The following is a 21,577-nucleotide window of genomic DNA, read 5'->3' on the forward strand; positions in this document are numbered from 1 at the left end:
ATTACACAAATGAACAATTCTTGGATGATTCAGATGACAAAACCTCCTTTCTATATATAGGAGTCTAAGGAGTCACAATATAACCCAACCGACCTAACAATAATAATATAAAGCCACAAAAATAACAATAGAGGGATTCTATGGGGCACAATAATAAAAATATGGGGACAATAGGGGCACAACAATATTAATAAGGGATACAACTAAAATAGTAATGGGGAAATCACTAGTATTATAGGGACCTAACAATAAGTCTTCTGCAGTCATAATTGATCAAGTCAAGGCTTGGTGTGGTGCGCTTCTTACATTCAGCTTATACAATCCCCCCACTCGAATACCTAATATAATTGTCTTCATATGATCCAAAAGATCTTTAATAACACAATAAGACTTAAAAAAATCTACCTTAAGGTTTTGATCTGTTATCATAGAAATAGAGATCATGTTCTTTTTTATTCCGAGTACATACATTAGATTTTGAATATGTCTAATATTTCCATTAAGAAAAACGATAGGAACATTACCCTACCCTTTGATCTCGTACCCTCTATCATCACCAAGGTAGATATTTGCACCATTGATGGCTTCTTTAAAATTCTCAAACTAATGTCTGTTACTTGTCATGTGAGTGGAAGCTCCTGAGTCCACAAACAAATTTTCTGCTTCATCATCTTCAGTAGGGAATGCAAAATCAGATACAAACAATCTGAGATTCTGACTCTAATCTTCATCAGTGAAGTGTCCTGCATGCTTCTTATGTCTATGGTAACCTACATCAAAATTCTTCTTATGGCATTTTTTAGCTATCTAACCAACTCTACCATAATAAAAACATTTGGGTCTTGAATCACTTATGTTTGAGGACATACTTTGAGGTGGTTTTCTTTGTGGTGTACTTCCACCTTTATGTCCTGCATTTTCCTTCCCTCTGAAGGGATTCTTCTTCGCCATTAGAGTAAGATATGAACTCTGTGGTTTCAGAGTCATCCACAACTCTTCCTCTTGCAGCAGGATTCCTATCAATTCTTCTAAATTGGGGGCTTTCTCTCTCGCATTATAGCCTGTGATAAACATCTGATAGTCATGAGTCATACCATTCATGGTAATTGTGACCAGATGAGTGTTTGACAATGTCTCTCCTATGTCACACATCTTATCTCTGAGATCTTTTATTTGAGAGATGAATGCAACCATTGATTCATTCTCCTCCATTTTAATGGAGAGAATCTTGCTTTTCAAAAACAACAGGCGATTTGTGTTTTTGATCTCATACAGGACCTTGAGGGTTGTCCAGATGTCATTTACTGATTTACATTCATGGACGTGAGGGATAATAAGATACTTCACTAACAATTTTAATAGCACTTTTGCTTTGTTCTCCCTCTTTTCCCAGTCTTATATTGTTGTTTTTGTTTTGTTTTGTTTTTTTGTTTTATTTTGTTCTTTTTGTTTTATTTTGTTTTGTTTTTTGTTTTTTGTTTTTTTTTCAACTTCAACTCATCACCGCTTGCAATCATCCATGCATTTTTTCCCTCCAACAAGGTCTGCAACTTAAATTTCCAATTAGAGTAATTGGATCTGTCGAGCTTATTCCTCTTGTTTAGATATTCCTTTTCCATTTGGTTATTCATCTTGACAAGTCTACCTAAGAGAAACTTTGTCCTCCAGCAATTGATTAAAAAATATGGATCTATCTCCAGATCCAGAGAAGGGATCTCTCCAAAAAAAAATATGGGTGCCCTCTCTTAATAAAAAAAAATACAACCCCTCAACTTGCTTTAAAAAAAATGTACCCCTTTTTGAATGTGCCCCAAAAATGACCTCTCAAAAAATATTCTTTGATCGAAAAATCAACGATCACAAAAAAACAATACCCTTCAAGAAGAAGATGGTCTCCAAATGATCAACCTTTAAATATTGTCACAACACCTCGCACCTTCATGAAATTACACGCAGCTTCATGAAATTGACTTAGAAATTACGTACACGGGACTTTGAAGTGTCAACTACATCGTCGTCTACTATCGGCGTGGAGCGTTCACACACTTCGGCCTTGTTGCACTTCAAGCTGCCACCAAACAAGGCACCACTTCGGCCTTAAAGTGAGACTGTGGGGACAAGGGAACCACCATCAACCTGCTGCTACGTTTCAACAAATGAAGTTCATAAAATGAATCTCCCACGGAGAACGTGTAGGGCTTGATGGGAATACGCAACAATTTGGTGGAAATTCGTGGTAGTGACTTGGCAGAAATGTGAAGACGAGACTCTCTAGGTTTTCGTCCAACAAGGTCGTGCATGGAATCTCTAAGTTGGCTTCGACTTTAAAGACAAATATGGAGGGAAATAATACCACCTCGATCCACACAACACAGTGCCACTGATTGGTTCAACCTTCTCGATCATGCTGCACCACCAATCCAACTGCACTTAGTCAAAGGACGCAACTCACTCACGTGTGACCTACCAAGCAGTAGATATCTGTTATCTAATTAGCAGATCTCTCCTATCTGAACAACAGATCTCTCCAACACCTCTTGAGCAGATCTCTACGCGCAGATACCTTCATGGTGATGAAATTCAGAGTCTGCGGATTGGGGGATCCAATTGCGACCTTTGTAGCCTGTTGTTACTTTTGTTCAACTGATCGACACAACAAACTCTTTAGATCAATCACGTTTTTATCAAAGGTGAGCTCCACAGATCCGCCAAAAAACTTCCTATTCACCACAGCACATCGGTCGGCAGCTCTCCATGGCCATGACAGTCAACGGGCTGGTCAATGGAGCAGCGTGACTTCCTCTCCAGGATTCACGTTGAAGAGAATGTCTATAAGAGAAGGCTGAACAATGTGATCTTTCTCTCCAAGAAGGGCACTAGTCAACACCTAAAAGCGTGTTTTCTGAGAAAAATTGGGGGTTGATCAGATTAAACTTCAGAGAAAAAAAATTTCCCTGTGCTCCACCTCCTCACCAGACCTTCTTTGCACCACTCAAGGCCACAATCCTACACTAGGCACTCACCCAATCACCAAAGCACTCTGGCTTTACCTCACTCAACCCTGAAGCTTTGATACCATGTTAAAAACTGAAGACAAAGAATTTATTCATCAAACTGAGCAGCTCTCAGGTGAGGGCTTCACTTGGAGACTACCTCTGGTAGAATGCTCTACACACTTCTCATTAACAATCAAGAATATATATTTTACAAGCAAATAGGGAGGTTAGAACAACCACCTAGAAAATAGGATAAATTCCTAATCTAAGTCTCACACGTAACTAATGAACTGACTTTCTCCTAGAATACATTTATCCATTAACTTTAACAAGTTAAGGTATATAGCTGCCAATTTTTCCTTCTAGGTTTCTAAGGCTAAGTGGTGTTATGATTTATTTATTTTTGTAAATTTAAATTTTTTAATGTATCCTTTATATAAGAAATCTCCTTCAAACCAACCGATATGTTCCATGTCAATAGAATTTAAAGATCACATTTGTGAAATTATAAACATTTTTATTTCCTTTTTCAATTTATAAAATTTAATGAGTATAAACATCATAGTTGGTATAAAAACCTATCTCAAATTTGAAAGAACGAGAAATAAAATGGTTCTACGATTTTGGAAAAGATAGAATGACAATAAGACCATCCTCCTTCATTCTTGTTGTCATGACATCTAAAGTCTCCTCTATTCTTAAACTTGCCTTTCTCTATTATGAAATTTACCTCTTGGGAATTATAGTTGCATTATTATTATTATTATATAAGCTAAGAGGTGCATGTTGATCTTTAGTTGATTAGTTGGTAGATTTGGTTGTTTAAAATGAACGTAGGCTTGTTTAAAAGTAACATGCATATAATTACACTGTAAGGGATTTCCCTCTCAAAAGATCTCTCCTCTTAGATTACGTGTGCATTTGTGTGCCCTTGATTTATATGTTAGATGATTAAAATAATTTGAGCCATCTGATACATTTAACCGGTATTAAATTAGTTACAAATTTAGTTATAAAACATTTAGTTATAAGACTCACGATGCACGAAGAAGGTATCTGTCCAATCATATTCATCCCAGGTTCTGCCAACCAGCAAACAACAATGGCGTCAAAGGTGCTTATGTTCGTCATCTTCATTTTTCATATCTTCATTTTTGATCTCATTGCTTTCGTCTTCTCAATGGCCACCGAGCGCAGGAGGAGCACTGGAGTCGTGACTCCAGACGATTACAACGAGGCAACTTTCTGAGTGTACAATTATGGAGTCGGGGCATTTCTTTTTCTTCTAGTGAGTTAGGCTCCTGTCCTGGCCTTCATGAGGTGCGTTTCTGTTTCTTCTAGTGAGCCTGGCTCTTGTCCTGGCCTTCACGAGGTGTCTATGCTGGGGAAGCATTCTCAAACCTAGCAGATGTTGTGCATGGGCGATCATATTATTTTTTATTTGCAGGATAACATTCTTGATTGGCAAGGTGTGCTTTGAGCAGCTGTGGTGAGGAATGCCTACCATACAAAATACAATGGTAAATTTGGTGTGGGTGACCTGTCTCATGAGACACTACGAAAGGGTGTATTTTCTGCTGGAGCCGGTTTCATTGTATTTACTTTGATTCTGACCCTGTTTTACTACACATGCTATACCAAGGCAAAACAGGATCGTAGGAACCCTTTACCGAAGTAAACCCTTGCCGAGTATTTACACAGTGGATATTTCTTTCATTTGTATTACGTCTTTAGGTAGAATTTTGCAGCCATTGAAATGACTATTGTATTTTTCACCTTTTTCTTCAGTTTATGCCAAGATCTATTGATTGTCAAAATGGATTGATGTCTTTCTAAAGGGAAATTTTCATGAGGCTGTTAGACGAGCAGGCCGATCATCAGCTCCAAAGCCATGTCTGCATTTCGAAACCAGTAAAAAGGACTTTCAAAAAGGAAGGTAACAACATTGAATCCCTTGCTCGCCAACCTCTACAACCTCTGCAAGAAGCAGGGAAAATTTTAAGAACCCCCCTAAATTTACATGTATAATAAATGGGCAAATCTCCATGGCATATAGGAAAAATGGAAGGCGATTTTATCAATAATATGATATGTATATATAATTTTTTGACGAATCTCTCACCAGGTATGGCGAATATTTTACTCAATTATAAAATCTTGTGTTTGTTGAATACACAAATGAAATCATTGCATTTCTTTAAAATATCTTTTGAAATCAAAACTACCAAAATTACATATCGAGAACCTAGTAGGTGTAGGATAAAATTCACCCGTGCCATTCACAGAAAGCATGAGAAAAAACCTAATACTATATATAAAACCAAGAAAAATTCAAATTCATCACTTCTAGGGACCTCGTAACCACCCAACCAATACACAAGTATGTTCTTATTTGCAATTAGAAAAATTACCCAAATTACAATCTGTTTACTCTAGCATATGTTGGAAAGTTATAGAAGGATGACTAGTGCAACCAATCCATTCCTTTTAGCCCTGGATTTGTTTCAGTTTAAAACAGAAGTATACAAATATACTTGTCCAATGTCTATGCTTTAACCATTCACCTTAAGATGTTTTTACAATATAATTTCTTAAGTCTATTTAATATCTTCATTATCATAAAAACCAACCTATATCCATCTTAACTCCACATCTACCACTCTTAGGGAGATGAAATCTATTTATCCCTCTGAGCACTTGGTAGACCCAGAATTAAGATGGATCTAAGATGATAGAATTTTCCCTTTAAATAGTCTATGCTCACATGAATACCATGGTATTACCATGGGTCAATACCATGGGTTATCATAAACCTGGAGCTTAAAAATTACTATTAGTAATTTATAAAAATTAATAAAATTAATAGTTGATTTTTATTTTATTTTTTATTTTAACTAAGCTAAAATGTTTAACATACATTAAATTACAACATCCATTTTTACTCTTGATCGGATCAAATATTTTTTCACTCTATGCTAGTTTTCATATCAGGATATTTAATACCTCTCGGGGGTTAGTAGATCCGGAGTAAAGATGGATATATGCTGGTTTAATTCCCCCATTTAAATAGGCTACATTCCAGGTGAATACCATGGGTCAATACCATGTGCCATTTTGGTGAATACCATGGGTCAATACCATGTGCCATTTTTATTTTTATTAATACTAATATTAGGGTTAATAATGTTTTCTTTGCATGGTATTAATAACAATCTAGTCCATGGTATTTTGCCCATAGGTCTCACCTAAATATAACGCATTTTTTGAGTGTTTGTAAATATAAGATGACTTATGGAGTAAATATAAAAAAATGTTTTATTTGTTTACCATACCTCTCGTCTATTTATATTTTTATTAATTTACCATACCTCTTTTACAAATATGGTATTTGGCCCATAGGATTCACTTATATAAAACCTCTTTGTTGAGCCTTTATAAATAGAACAAGGGTTATGGACTAAATATAAAAAGAGGTTTTATTTATTTACCATGCGTCTAGTTTATTTATATTTTTATTTATTTACCATACCTTTTGAGTAAGTATAAAAAGACGTTTTATTTATTTACCATACCTCCACTTTACTTATATTTTTATTTTTTTACACCCTTGCATGTATATAAGGTGACTTATGGAGTAAATATAAAAAATGTTTTATTTATTTACCATACCTCTCATTTATTTATATTTTTATTAATTTACCATACCTCTTTTATAAATATGGTATTTGGGCCTTTGGCCCATATGATTCACTTAAATAAAACCTATTTTTGAAAATGGGCGAATGGATTCACTTAAATAAAACCTATTCTTGAAAATAGGCGAATGGAAGGTTGTAAATCCTAATTTCAAGGGCTAAATTTACCTTTTTTACTCTCTCCCTTAAAATAAGGTGGGCTATTTGAGGTGATTTGTAAAAATGCACTATGATACAAAATATTCGCCCACTAAAAATTTAAAACCCCTTAATTTCGCCAAAGGGCGAACATTCGCCCCTAAAATCACCCCTAGCAAGAATCTAAGGCTCCCCAAGATCATGGGGCATCAAGTAATTCACCTGTCATTCACAAAACACCTGATGATCAAAATATGATGAGTTCTGATCAACATGAAGCCTATTACATTATCAACTCCTTAGGCAATAATTACGCATATTCCAGTGACTCGTTCCGAGTACTCTCAACGAAACCAATCGAACTCGTTTATGCATCACCATTTGGAGTCTGCAGTGCCATGGATAAAGAGCAGAACAACAGTGAAAAAGTAGTTGTTGTAATGCCCTACGATTATAGCAAAACAAGTGAGAAGAAAATGTTGGTCGTGGATTATACCAATTTGCTTCATTCTAGCTACATTGATTCCTTAAAGTTTATACTTGATGACGATAGAGAAGATTCAAATTCCAGCGAGTATCATGTCAAATGGAAGCCTTTGGCAGGAAATCAGCAGAATTTCATTAGCTTGGGAAGCGGGGAATTTCGAGAAGATGACAAACCATTCGTGCAATAGGCAGATCCAGAGGGCAGTCTAGGTTACGATTCTTCGATTCTAAATAGTAACGTCGAGTTCTGGAGACATGAGCTCTCTCTGTGGCCACCAACATAAAATAACACAATGGGAGAACCAGCTGTGGCGTACTCATCCTCGAATGGCGCAACAACGCCTGTGACTGGGCAGTAGAAAAAGTAAAAGTGGAACCCTCACGTAACAATTTCTTCGTGGAGCACTTTCTTGAGCTTGTAGATCATACCATGGGCACAAATATGGAATGAAAAAGAAATATTTATGATCGTTGGCCATACATGAACTTAGCAGATCAGGACCAAGGGATGGAGTACTGGGTCAACCTTCTTAGGCAAGTTGGTCCATTGCCATTCCTCGAGACTTTAGCTCCACCTAACCTTTAGCCCTTCATTTCTGCCCACTCTACCCTAAGAGTTAAGGGCTCTCTCTTTCATTTGTGCCCCACTCTACCCTAGGAGTTAAGGGCTCCCTCTTTCATTTATGCCCCACTTTACCCTAGGAGTTAAGGGCTCTCTCTTATGCTATGTTTCTTTCCCTCTCTCACATGATCCTCGTTTCTCTTTCGATCCTGAATTACTGGGTAGCATGCAGTACATATCTGGAATATCCTCTCAATTTCATTTTAAATGGTAGTGGTTGCTTTAAATGATTTGTGAACTAGGTAGTATTTAAATCTCCCTTTGTATATTTACATGGAGCACTGGAATTTTTGTATTTTGTCTGAAGCGTTTTTGTGTGTCTCGTAGCTAAATCTATCCAACACCACTGATTTTAAGAAAGTTTCACGATATTTTAACATCTCTTGCATTTTAAACATGCATGTGACTTTGGGCAGAATGGTATTAACTGCACTATTTTTAAGAAACACAGGTTTTGAGAAAGTTACCATTTAAAATACTGACTTTGGGTAGAACAATATTAATTGTTTGAATTAATGCTTTACTATCTATGCCTATATCTAGGGTTGCGTTTGGAAATGGCTTGGACAATGGTGGATATTGTATTCAAGCTGATGGTCAGCGTAGTTAATTGCGTGATCATCGATGATGATCTAGGTTGCAAGACTTGTTCTTTTATATTGGTGTTAAAGTTGTATATAGTTAGTATGTACCTAAAGAATATATGTGAATTTGTTGGGTAAGAGGAAGTGTTTTAATTTTTTTTTATTACTATAATTATTTTTGACATTTTATTAATTAAATTATTTGATTTGTATGTGTTGATTAAATTAGATTATTAAATTATATTTTTAGATCATCATTATGTAAAAGATTTTAAAGTATTTGTCATAGTTTTGTTTAAAGTAGTGATCATCTTTGTTGTTTCTTCGGTGGATAGGGAGGAAATATTTTAAAATATTTTTATTGTTATATATATATATATATATATATATATATCTATATATATATATATATATATATATATATATATATATATATATATATATATATATATATATATATTTCTAGATAGATTTTTGTATTTCTTTTAGAGTAAATATATAAGAAATTTTCATATAGTTGTTGGTCTACTAGGGAAACCATACCGGTAGTACAATAGGATGACTTTTGTCCATTATATATACCATGTGCGTATTCATAAAAACTAGAATGTCCAATAATAGTAGAAAATAATGTATGAGTAGGCTTCTCTTCATTACCTTGAATACTAGCATTGTTGCTTCTAATTAAGCTAAAAAAATTAAAAAAGAGACCATTTAGCTAAATGGTGAGTCCAATGGTGTGCCATAGTGTCTTCATTTCATCTGGACAGTTCCAAGTGTACCATCTTCTTTGCTAGCTTGGAGACTTTTAAATTTAGCAAAAAATCATATTGTGCTAATTTTGACAGTTCTATAAGCACCTTTCCAATGATGGTCTTTATTTTCCAGTATATGTATATTGTTTGTTTTGTGTGGGTGTTCCTTGTGATAGGGATCCACATGCTTACATTTTCCTATACTTTCTTGTTTGAAATATTTTTGAAAAGTATAAGATTTAAACATCTTACTCATATATTTTTTTTACTTTTATTTTTTATTATAATGGACATTATTTTTCTATTTGGAACATAATTTTTATTTTATTTTTATTTTAAAAGGTGATGGACGAATGAACAAACTTACACGTCCCTTTCATACTGGGTTGTAGAATGAGCATCTCGACTCAATAAACCACATGGCAGAGGGAAACGAAAAGCTCATCAAGGTGTGATCCGAGTTGGCTCAACTCCCAGATTTGACCAAGATCTTTTACTTTTGTGATGTTGTTAGAATTGCATTTAAAATAGCATAAAGGAACATAAATGCATGTTGTAAAGAAGAAGGAACATGACAATCATCAACAACATAAAATAGTAAGATGTTGATAACGGAGCTCGTCTAGGAGGGACTACGTCTCCGGGCCCCAGTGTTAAGATGGTGTACGCCGCTGCATTAAGTGCTAGAAAGAGTGATGATGTACATGCATGTGTTTTCTTTGTCATACAAGGAATATGCCCTCATGTAGGAGTGGCTCCAAGAGATGTTCCGCTGCAGGAACTCTCATTGAAAAATGACTCCTATCAGTATGACATAATTTCACATATGACAATAATGAGCATCTCGCCAACATGGCATCAAAGGGATCTCAATTCAGACATACATGATGAAAACATGAGTATCCCATCAACATGACAACAAAGGGATCTCAAACAAAACATGACGAATCATGACAACAAGTACATCCCACAGATGATTCCACGTCACATCAAGCAGGAATCATGAAACAAGTAAGAAAACAAGATCCCACATCAAACATCAAACAGGGATCTATACAACACAATGCATCTCATAGCCAAAAGAAGTACATGAACACACTGCATATATCTCACATCCTGGGGCCATCTGAACAAAAGGATGTCAAACTATTGAAGCTGGTTGTACCATCAATCTCGCAGCGTTGGATCTCATGGAAATGACTGCTCGCACATTGAATGTTGACAGCTGCACTCCACTTAGAAAAGTGGCTGCAAAATATAATGACCAAATGGAAAATTTGAATGCGTCATCAGATTTGCGGCATCAAATAGTGCAAAATCGACTGTATAATTTTTGAATTCTGAGAAAGTGGAAATTTGGGGCTTAAGGAATCTTTTAGATTCCCCCTAGATCCCTCAAAGATTCCCTCCTCTGGGTCATTTGAAAATATGCTGCTTAGATCGAAATTATGACTACGCCATTAGGTTCGTGTCGCTAAGAGGTGTAAGATCGACATAAATTTTTTCCAATTTCGACACTAGCAAAATTTTCGCCCGAGTGGAAATTTGGCTCAATCATGGTTCTTCCTGTGTTTTTACAGAATCATGGTTCTGCCTGCAAAAATTAATAAAAAAATTACATATCTTGAAAACTGTGCTGCATTCTGCCTTCCTCCCTGGGCGCACTGCGGAAATGAGTTTAAATATAAGTTCATCGGCGGATAAATCAAGGAATAGGCCGTTGGCCTAATGGTAAAAGTTAGGAATGAAAAGCATGGGGTCGGGGGATCAAATCCCGCCCATGCCAAACTTGATGCGTTAACCATAACCGTGTCCTTTTTTAAACGGAGGCGTGGTTATGTGGTAGTTACGTTGTATTAAATTTTGGGTTGGTTGGTTGGTGTACGCCACCATATGGGGCTGTCACGTGGGTGGGACCGGTGGGCCCGCTGGCCGTGGGTTCAACTCCCACCGGCTCCGACATTTGTTTTAACGTATGGTGGTTTGGGGGTGTGGGTCGGGTCCACCGGAGGTGGCCCGCTCACCCCATATTTAATATTGTTTAATGTTTGGGAGTTGGGTGGAGGGTCGGCGGGGGTCATGGCCCATCGACCCAAATGTAATTTAACATTTGTTTATATGTGTGCGGTGGTTGAGGGAGGGTCGGCGGGGGTCATGGCCTGTCGACCCATAATTAAAATTTTGATTTTATTATTATGTGTTGGTTGTTGGGGGGTGGCGGGGTTGGTGGCCTGCCACCCCATAATATATATATATATATATATATATATATATATATATATATATATATATATATATATATATATATATATATATATATATATATATATATATATATATATATATTTATTTATTTATTTATTTTTATAAAACAAGCACATTTTTTCGAATTTTTCTAATATAGGGGATATTAGACAAATTAATGATCCAACAAATTTACCCGCTTTCGGGACCTAGGTTTCATGCCTAGGGGTCGGTCAAATTGTAGGACACTTAAACCTAGCCCATAACCCAACTTTGACAAAAATTTTGATTGGTGCATTCTCCCTCATATGAGCTCGGATTGACAAACCATTCACACTGTTGCGATCAGGATGACAAGATCTACGCTCTGGTCATAGTTTGAAAGAATTCTGATCACTTTGATTTTTGAGCTTCCATAAGCCCTCTTTGTCCTGTGTGTGTCTTTGGAGCCACCTGGATCAAGGTGGCACATCATTCAAGCCAGTTTCCAGTTGGTCATTCCCATATGTCATGGCCAGTTGGCAATTTCCTGAAGGGACGGCAAGGGCTCAACCTTTTGGAGGTGTTACGACCAGAGGGAGTGCACCATAGTGTCGTAGGTCATTCTATAATGGGAGGCGACCCTTCTTCTACCATCTCATAAATATTTGAGTCTAATTCAGAAATTGTCTAAGGGGGTAAAGAATTATAAAATCAAGTTGTGCATGCATTATGAGAAAAATGGAACCTTCCCAAATGGGTTGAAGTGCAAATTTTCCCATGGACACAATGACCTTAGGCCTTTATCAACTTCATCAAGTCTTCTATCAGGTGCAAGAGTTGGAACTCGGCCTTCAACTACGTCTTCTCTAGGATCTTATTCCAGTGAGGAATTTGATGATGTAAATCTACTCAAATCTGAGAGTTTTTTCTTTTCTTTTTGTATTTAGATGTATGTACACTCATAATTACATGGTTGAAATCCTAAGAGTTACGTTGAATCCCTTACAGTTTCTCATTCGACTAGATGTATTTATCACTTGCGCATTCATATGTAGTTTTTTTTATGCAAATATACCAAGCGAGAGCTCTGGTTATTTTTTTAAACTGACATATTACTTTTGGCTACCAAGCTGACCAATTTTAAATTACTTCATTTTATAAATATTCATTCTATTGTGAAATTATCTGTAACTAGTTTCTTGATGTCTATTTGACTCTCTGTTCTATAAGCTCGAACTCAATCAATGTATGGTTCTAGTTATTTGCTTATATTTCTAGATTGAAATTTTATTCATATAGGGTAATTAAACCCCATATTGGAATAACATCCTAGAGAAGATCCTAGAGAATATCTTATTCCCTCTTCGTGTAAGTCTACCCAAATTATAATTTTATTTTCTTTTGGAAGCATGCAATTCAAAGGAGTTATCCTAGAGAAGATCTTATTCTGGCTACAAGCCGAACAATTTTTAAATTATTTCATTTTATAAATATTCATTCTATTATGAAATTCTTTGTAACTAGTTTCTTGATGTCTATTTGACTCTCTGTTCTATAAGCTTGAACTCAATCAATGTATGGTTCTAGTTGTTTGCTTATATTTCTAGATTGAAGGTTTATTCATATAGGGTAATTAAACCCCATATTGGAATAATATCATACAGAAGATCCTAGAGAAGATCTTATTCCCTCTTCATGTAAGTCTACTCAAATTATCATTTTATTTTCTTTTGAAAGCATGCAATTCAAAGGAGTTATCCTAGAGAAGATCTTATTCCCTCTTCGTGTAAGTCTACTCAAATTATCATTTTATTTTCTTTTGGAAGCATGCAATTCAAAGGAGTTATCCTAGAGAAGATCCTAGAGAAGATCCTATTCCCTATTCATGTAAGTCTACTCAAATTATCATTTTATTTTCTTTTGGAAGCATGCAATTCAAAGGAGTTTGAGGGTATAGATGCGTGACATAGTGTGCTCGGTCACAGGAAATGATTGAATTTCTTGTAAATGAATAGAAGGAGGAAGGAATATATGGACAAATCGAGTTGCCCTACATGTAGACAAGATAAATAGCAATATGTTACGGTAAACATGATAAATATAATAGTTAAGTTTTTGTTGAGAAAGATAATAGTTAGTTATGACTTACGACGTTCCTTTGCAACATCTGGTGCAATTGCTAGTTTTAAGAACATGTGCACTTTCATATGAGAGTGTGTCCAAAAATTTCTCATTACAACCTTTTTTCACCATAGCTTTTTTGTGCGAGAGATGAATATATATATATATATATATATATATACATATATACATATATACATATATACATATATACATATATATATATATATATATATATATATATATATATATATATATACATATATATATATATATATATAGAGATATAGATATATATAAAACATTATGTAGCTTTGATAGTTAGATCAACTAATTTACAGCCAATCATGAATCCTTTTCTTTAATATAATAAAGGTCACAAGTTTAACTCTCTTGTCCTTCTTAGGGTAAGACCTCATAATCCCTCTCTTGTCGCTTGGAGGAGAGGCATCATAGTCCCTTTGAAGTCAAGAGTTCAACATTTTTTTTTATATTTTTAAAGAGAAAAACTAAAATATTTTTGGTATCGGTGATTTGCTTAAAAAAATGTTACAACCACAAGAATATAATGATATTAATGTGCTCCTACAAAGTTTTCCATGGGTGATTCATACTATCTAAAAATAAATAATTAAGAATACTATATAAATATAGTTATAAAATGTGAATAGTATTTGAAATATAAAGATCTATAGAATACTATTAGTATTTGAAATATAAAGATATACAGAATGCAAATAGTATTTGAAATATAGAAATATATCATCCTACATGTTTAATAATTATTATAGTTAATAAAAGTACAAATCACTTAAATAATAATACAGAAAGAGGATATTTTGGTATATAGAAATTATTTTATATATATTATTATTATTATATACAAAGTTGCATATTTATATAATAAGGTAGGTTTCAAGATAAATTAACTATTTTAACTACAGAGTATTAACTAATTAATAATATTCTAATCAAACATTACATAAAGATTATAATAACCAATACATTTTTAGATGAAGAATATCAAGTTTTAAAAAAGGATGAGTAATTTCATATTTTAAGTGGAAGACAATAAAATTTAATATTTTCAAGAGCTTTTTTAGGGAGTACTTGAGTTTTCATCAATTTCTTTATTCATTTTAAATTTTGTATATTGACCTCAATCACAACCATCTATATTGAGTTGTACTTCCACTTGATTCTTTGAAAATACATTTGCTTTAAACTACTAAATCAATTTCATGTTTGTAATTACTGAACTAATAACCATTCTATTCACATACTCCATCTACCAATACATTACTCACCATTGTACCAAATCAATTTCATATTTATAATAATAAACTACTACCATCCTATTTACATACTGCATCTACTGAGATACATTGCCCACCATTATACTCCCCAATTTTATAAACAAGCAATCTACAAATTAAATCTACCTAAACATGAACTCACATAAACCCAATATAGTTTTCAATAATAGACCAACAGTCTACAAATTATTACAACATGAACTCACATAAACCCAATATAGTATTGAATAATAGACAAGCAATCTACAAATTCAATTTACGTGAGCTCATATTACAACATGAACTCACATACACCATATGTTTTTGAATATTCATCAACATTTATTTATTTTACTCATTTAATTACCACTAATACATCAATTAATTCATCCATATTTCTTTCTGTATATGTAATCATTGCGACAAAAAGGAGCCATACATTTATGAAATAAGTTATAGGTAACTGAGGAAAAAAAAGGACGAGCTCAATGAATCTCACTGCGAGAGCTTTCATCTCTCTCATTCTTACCAAGTTACTTATCGATCTCGGTTCACAGGCATCGGTGAGATGAGAATAGACGCAGGGAATCAGACTCGTGTTTCAGTATTGGAGACATCCAAAGATAAAAAAATGTCGGCTGCACCTTGACTGTGCATGGTTGCCCACATGATGTAATGTTATATTTCCAGCTGCGAAGCAAAATTACTTAAAATAACGGAAGGCACTTTCCTGTTCGTAGGCTACTTAGAATAACGGAAGAATCCACAACAAATTGACAATAAGATATTAAGATATTTTCATCGGACTTAACATAGCTCCGACAGTTAAACAAATATTTATCATGTCCACACAATGTTCATGCAAATTTCGAGCAGGGTCTCCATCGAGATTATATGCACCATTTCCTAGCATTTGATAATGAAGAACTCGTGAGTTTGGAAGATAATGCCGGATTTGACTAGCCTCATCGTTTAGAGATGGCCGTTGACAACACACTTACAAACAGACTGTAACGAACACACAAAAATATATCCACATGCTTATATTACTCTAAATTTTACATATCTAGGAGGTTACATTTCTCACATACTTTTGGGCTCTCTATAAGAAAGTTACACCAAAATAAAATTTGCAATAAAGCTATATAATTCAATATACAATATTTCATATATATACAATAAGTAAGGCTTTGAGATCAATTAACTATCTTAATTTGATACCTTAGATAGTTGAAATATATCTCAACCACACCTAAAATTGAAAAAATTAAAATAATTTTTCAACCACATTTAAAACTAGAAACTAATTAACAACCTCCTACCCAAACATTTCATTTCACATAGAAATTACACTAACACATCACTTAATATCTACCAGACAAAGCTAATAGAAGTTAATATCTCCCATACAAAACTCCCTCTCCGATCCTATACTCGGTACACATCACTTAAACCAACTAAACTGTGAGGCAACATCATCCAAAGTTCAATCCTGGCTATTACAACCGAGTACACATCATTTACACTTATTATTTTTTTGGATGGTAAAAGAGAGGGGAGGGGAGGAGAGGCGAGGGGAGAGTCTACTTCTTATATGTCGATATAATTGTGAAGATCGTTTGCAGCACGGTGAGCAAAAGTATGACAATTGCGGCCGTCAAAGCTAAAGCATTCCACGGCGATGAAAAATGATCCTGCACAAGCTTTCCAATCTGGACCTTCATTTCATTATTGTAGTGCGCATTCACCTTTTCTGTCAGGTTGTCGAAGACGTCTTTCCTACTCACGGTGACTTTCTCACCTAGACCGTGGAAAAGGTCGGCAACCTCCTTGTCACTCCCCAGCCAGTTTTTAAGGACGCCCATTCTTCTCATCAAGGCCACGTCTTGTTCCCTGTCGATCAAGCCGTTCATGAGAGCCGCGTAAGAACTCACGTAATTTATTTCAGATGGCTTGCACATCTCATAAGCGATCAAGTTACGGAATACTCTCTCTGTGCGATCCATGATAGAGATCGGAGGAAGAAAAATTGTGGCGCTGTTCTCGTCAAACTTAATCCGCTTGATGCAGCCTCCCTGGAGTGCTGAAAATTTGATCCCAGCATTTCTTAATTCTACTGCGTGAGGGATTCTTTCGGTGTCATTCCGTTCTTTGCTTTTGCCTTGGAGCATTCTAATGCACAGGCTACTGCAGCAGTCAATGGGGATGCTACACTTACCTTCATCTACACGTTCACCCTCACTGAAAGGTGGAGATGCAATTGCGGCGTGCAAGAAATCCAAAAGATGATGAGGATGACAGGACCATTGCTTTATATCAATTTTTTTATTGTCGAAGGGGTTGAACCAATCCAATATAACTTTCATCAACAAATCCAAAAGCATCTTGCCATCAACGGCCGAGTTGAGCTCCAATTGTAGTAGCTTTAGGAGAACGATGAAAGGTATTTGATTTTCCAGCATCAAAATATCCTTCACTACATCTTTTGCAGCATAGGCAAGCTTATTTTCCCCAAAAATAGGGTCATAGCACTCTGCGGAGACTTCCCCAGTCAGAGTTCTTAGTACTTCCAGAAGGAAGCAACCGTCCAAACATAGCATCCGAGCAAGGGTCTCTCCATCGCAATCGATGTTTTCTTCGTAGATGTCCCTGATTTCCTTCTCCAGCTTCAGGATCTCCTCCATTGCACGATTGGCGAAATCCATATCATTTGGATCAACTAGCAGGTTCTTGTTATAAGCATTGAATCTCTTCATCATTCTACGGAGGGCTCTTCCTTTGTGATGACCCATTGAAGGAAGCTCTGCACTTCCGTGATGATATGGACCCAACGAAACTCTTCGAGGGACATATGCTTCCTTTTTTGTGTCTTTCAGGAACTTGGGAACCCTGAATATTGACACATCGGACGGACGTCTGTTACGAAGACGGGGACAATGGACAATGGGGACAATGGGGATCCTCTTGAATATAATGAGTCCATTCCGTTTCGGTGATCCATCGACTTCGCGGTTCTCTACGGTTGGCTAATTGTATCAGTTCCTTCTGCTGCTCTTCATGGCCGATGGAATTAGATTCGGTCGGCCGTGCAGCGCACGGTCGAATCCTGCATCCTGGCAGTTCATTACCGTTACGCAACTCTGTCGGTTGCACCAGCTGAGACATCGGTCCATCGTCGTTCTAGGAATGAATCTCGGCATCTGGATTTCCATGGTGGAGCGACGTCTGTTCATGATCACTGTCGAAGCGATTCTTGGCTTCCAAGTCTTCAACCGCTTGCCTTGCATCGCCAGACATTTTATCAAAACAATTGCAGTGTAGAGATTACTTTGTCTCTCTCTTCTTATTTCCTCAACGCCTTACTTGCATTACAAACTCAAATAAACAAGTATCAATCATCGCAGTTCTGAGGAAGCAAAGAATACATCACACGCAGCAGCCAAAACATGAGTCTGGAGGGGGCAGAAATACATAGGAGAAACCAAATAGCAGAATGGGATGAAAGTGCACAACAGAAATCATGAGCCAGAAAGAAAGCAGTATCAGTTGTAAGATTACACAATGACAAAGTCGTAAAGACACCCTCAAGCATAAATAGATTCTGATCCTACAGAATGGTTCCGTACGGAACCTCTTCTCCACCCATCACCTGTGGAAAATCTTTCAATTGAGAAGTGGTTAAGGACTCAACATTAAAAGAGTACTCCGAAACACTTAAAAATGTAATTCTATTTATTTATTTATTTTGGAAGTGGAGCACTGCGATCTTCGTTTAAGAGATAATTGTGAACGTTTCCTTTTTTTAATATTGAGGTTTTGGATTTTTTTAATTTATAATTTTGTTTGGAAACACTGAGCAAGAAATAGAAAAAATATACATAATCACAATAGATTATAACAAGAATGGTCATTTTTTTTTAATGTATTATATAAATCTGATAAATTACAATGAATCTAGTAAAAAGTATAGAAAGTATAGAGTTGTTATTTTTTCTATTAATCACATAAAATTTGATAATTACAATGAATTTAGTGAAAAATATTTAACATTTTCTATAAAAACTCACTCAAAATAACTTTAACATACAAGCACACAATAAATTAGACTTTACCCAAAACTTAACTTTACAACTCTTCATACTGAAATAATTAACTACCTTTAACATTTTTCATTTTATAATTATTATAAAAATATAATTTGATTATATCATAATGAGAGTACATGTCAAAAAAAACTAATGCTTTTAAATATTTTCAAAATATTAAAACATATATAAATTTTACAGCTAAATTATGTTAAAATTTTAAATAAAATTAATTAAATATTTTTCCAAATAAAAAATTTAAACTATTTTTTTTTTCAAATATACGACTGAAAAATGCGTAGTAATGAAGTCAAGAATCCAATTGAAAATTCTGGAAAGCCAACTGCTATTGTGGACAACCAACCTTCTGACTGGTTAACGATACTTATAATGAAATTAAATGGTAGTACGAAGAACACCTCTCATCGTGCAATTGTGGACAACCACCCTTCTGACCGGATAACGATACCTATGGATCAAATTAATTGTTAGTATGAAGAACGCCTCTCATCGTGGGATTGTGGACAACCACCCTTCTGACTGGTTAACGATACTTATAATGAAATTAAATAGTAGTACGAAGAACACCTCTCATCGTGCGATTGTGGACAACCACCCTTCTGACTGGTTAACGATACTTATAATGAAATTGAATGTTAGTACGAAGAACGCCTCTCATCGTGTGATTGTGGACAACCACCCTTCTGACTGGATAACGATACCTATGGATCAAATTAATTGTTAGTATGAAGAACGCCTCTCATCGTGTGATTGTGGACAACCACCCTTCTGACTGGTTAATGATACTTATAATGAAATTAAATGGTAGTACGAAGAACGCCTCTCATCATGCGATTGTGAACAACCACCCTTCTGACTGGATAACGATACTTATAATGAAATTAAATGGTAGTACGAAGAACGCCTCTCATCGTGCTATTGTGGACAACAACCCTTTTGACTGGATAACGATAACTATGGATCAAATTAATTGTTAGTATGAAGAACGCCTTCTCATGCTATTGTGGACATAAAATGATGCTTAGCTACAGTTCACACATGTACACTTGGACTCCATCTTAGTTTGGGTGAAGAGTTAAGGGCTAGATAAACAATCTGAAGTGTTTGTGCATTCCTTTTCTACATGTTTCATTACTATTGATGCCATTGTCTTAATAAATATGTCCCTCCCCACTAGAGGTTGTGAGTTATCTCTATCTTTGGTTTGATTCTTGTAGGTTAGTTTTGAGTTTTTTTGCTCTTGTTGGCGCACTTAGAGGGAAGACCCAGGTTTGGAGTAAATTGGCCAACAAAGTCCATCAAATGCTCGCCCTTGGGAAGACACAGGTTTGGAGTAAATTGGCCAACAAAATCCATCAAACACTCACCCTTTGGGCATTTCCCATGAACATGTGAAGTCTCACTCAAGGGATCTACGAGGGACTACATGAACCTAGACAGTGCTACAATGATGAAGGTCATGTAGGTTCTACACTTGTCATGAGTCCTTATCCAATGCTTAGTTATTCAAAACATAAAATTTAAATATACCCCTATTATGTGCAGTAAATCCATTAATATGCTCAATAAAACTATGAAACAAACACAATTCAACATGTGTTCAACATAATCCCAAAACAAAGACAATTCAACACATTATGCATAAACACAAATATTATTTCAACACAGATCTTTATCATTACTAAGAATTCCACATTACCTTCCAATTGTCACAACTCACCAGCCTAATAGATCTGTTGATACATTGTGAAACATCAACCACAAATTCCACATTACCTTCCAATTGTCACAACTCACCATCCTAATAGATTCGTTGATACATTGTGAAACTTGTCTTTGAGGTTTCTGCGAGTCTCATGATTATTTAGATTATCTTCCGGATACATTGCATTAGGTTTCTTTTTTTATCGACGTTTCGAACCAGCAACGGTGGTTCATCTTTAGGACAATGCGATGAAGAAACTTAGCCTTTCCTTGCAAACTCTGCAATTGGTGTAGGGATGAAGGAGAGGGTCGATTTACAATAGCCTCAACTTTTAGAGGATCTATTCATATACCTTCTTTGGACACAAAAAAACCAAAGAGCCAACCAAATTCTATGTAGAAGATAATTTATGTGGATTAAGACGAATATTATAGTGTCAACAACGTAGAAAGATTGCTCGAAGGTGGTCTGGATGGTCATGACACTTAGCAGAATGAGTTGGTAAGTCATCTAGATAAGGTTGAACAATGTGTTTAATATCATGAAACGCGTCTGACATTTCTCTCTGAAAGGTAGCACCAGCATTTTCAAGACTGAAAGGGAGCTTCTTATAAGAAAAAGTCTCCCATGGACAGATTCGTCTTGCATTGATCAGCGAGTAATATGTTAATCTTGTTGTAACTAAAAAAACCATCCATAAAAGAGAAGATTTCACTCCCAGCACACTCGTCAGTGATCTAGTCAATAAAGGGAGTGGGATAGTTATATTTATGGCACGCACGATTGATATCACAATAATCAACACAAACTTGGATTTATCCCTAATTTTTAGTAACAGGTACAATATT

At 35.4% G+C, this 21,577-nt stretch overlaps 1 protein-coding gene and 2 pseudogenes across 1 annotated transcript; 2 read left to right on the top strand and 1 right to left on the bottom strand.

Annotated features, from left to right (window-relative positions):
• Positions 1–4,098: 4,098 nt before the first annotated feature.
• LOC149197099 (uncharacterized) lies at positions 4,099–4,674 on the top strand (annotated as a pseudogene).
• Positions 4,675–4,844: 170 nt separating this feature from the next.
• Positions 4,845–7,901, top strand: LOC149197100 (uncharacterized; annotated as a pseudogene).
• An 8,281-nt stretch (positions 7,902–16,182) lies between these two features.
• On the bottom strand, positions 16,183–18,083 carry LOC149197101 (putative UPF0481 protein At3g02645). Its single transcript, XM_089408561.1, has 2 exons — positions 18,047–18,083; positions 16,183–17,934 (listed from the first exon to the last, which is right to left on the bottom strand). The coding sequence occupies exons 1-2, from the start codon at positions 18,081–18,083 to the stop codon at positions 16,502–16,504; spliced, it is 1,470 nt and encodes a 489-aa protein (XP_089264687.1). The 3' UTR covers positions 16,183–16,501.
• Between the last annotated feature and the right edge of the window lie 3,494 nt (positions 18,084–21,577).

This window comes from Pinus tabuliformis, chromosome 2_2 (assembly GCF_031772625.1).
Source record: "Pinus tabuliformis cultivar Carrire ecotype Pingquan chromosome 2_2, CPIR1, whole genome shotgun sequence".
NCBI classification, from domain to species: domain Eukaryota; kingdom Viridiplantae; phylum Streptophyta; class Pinopsida; order Pinales; family Pinaceae; genus Pinus; species Pinus tabuliformis.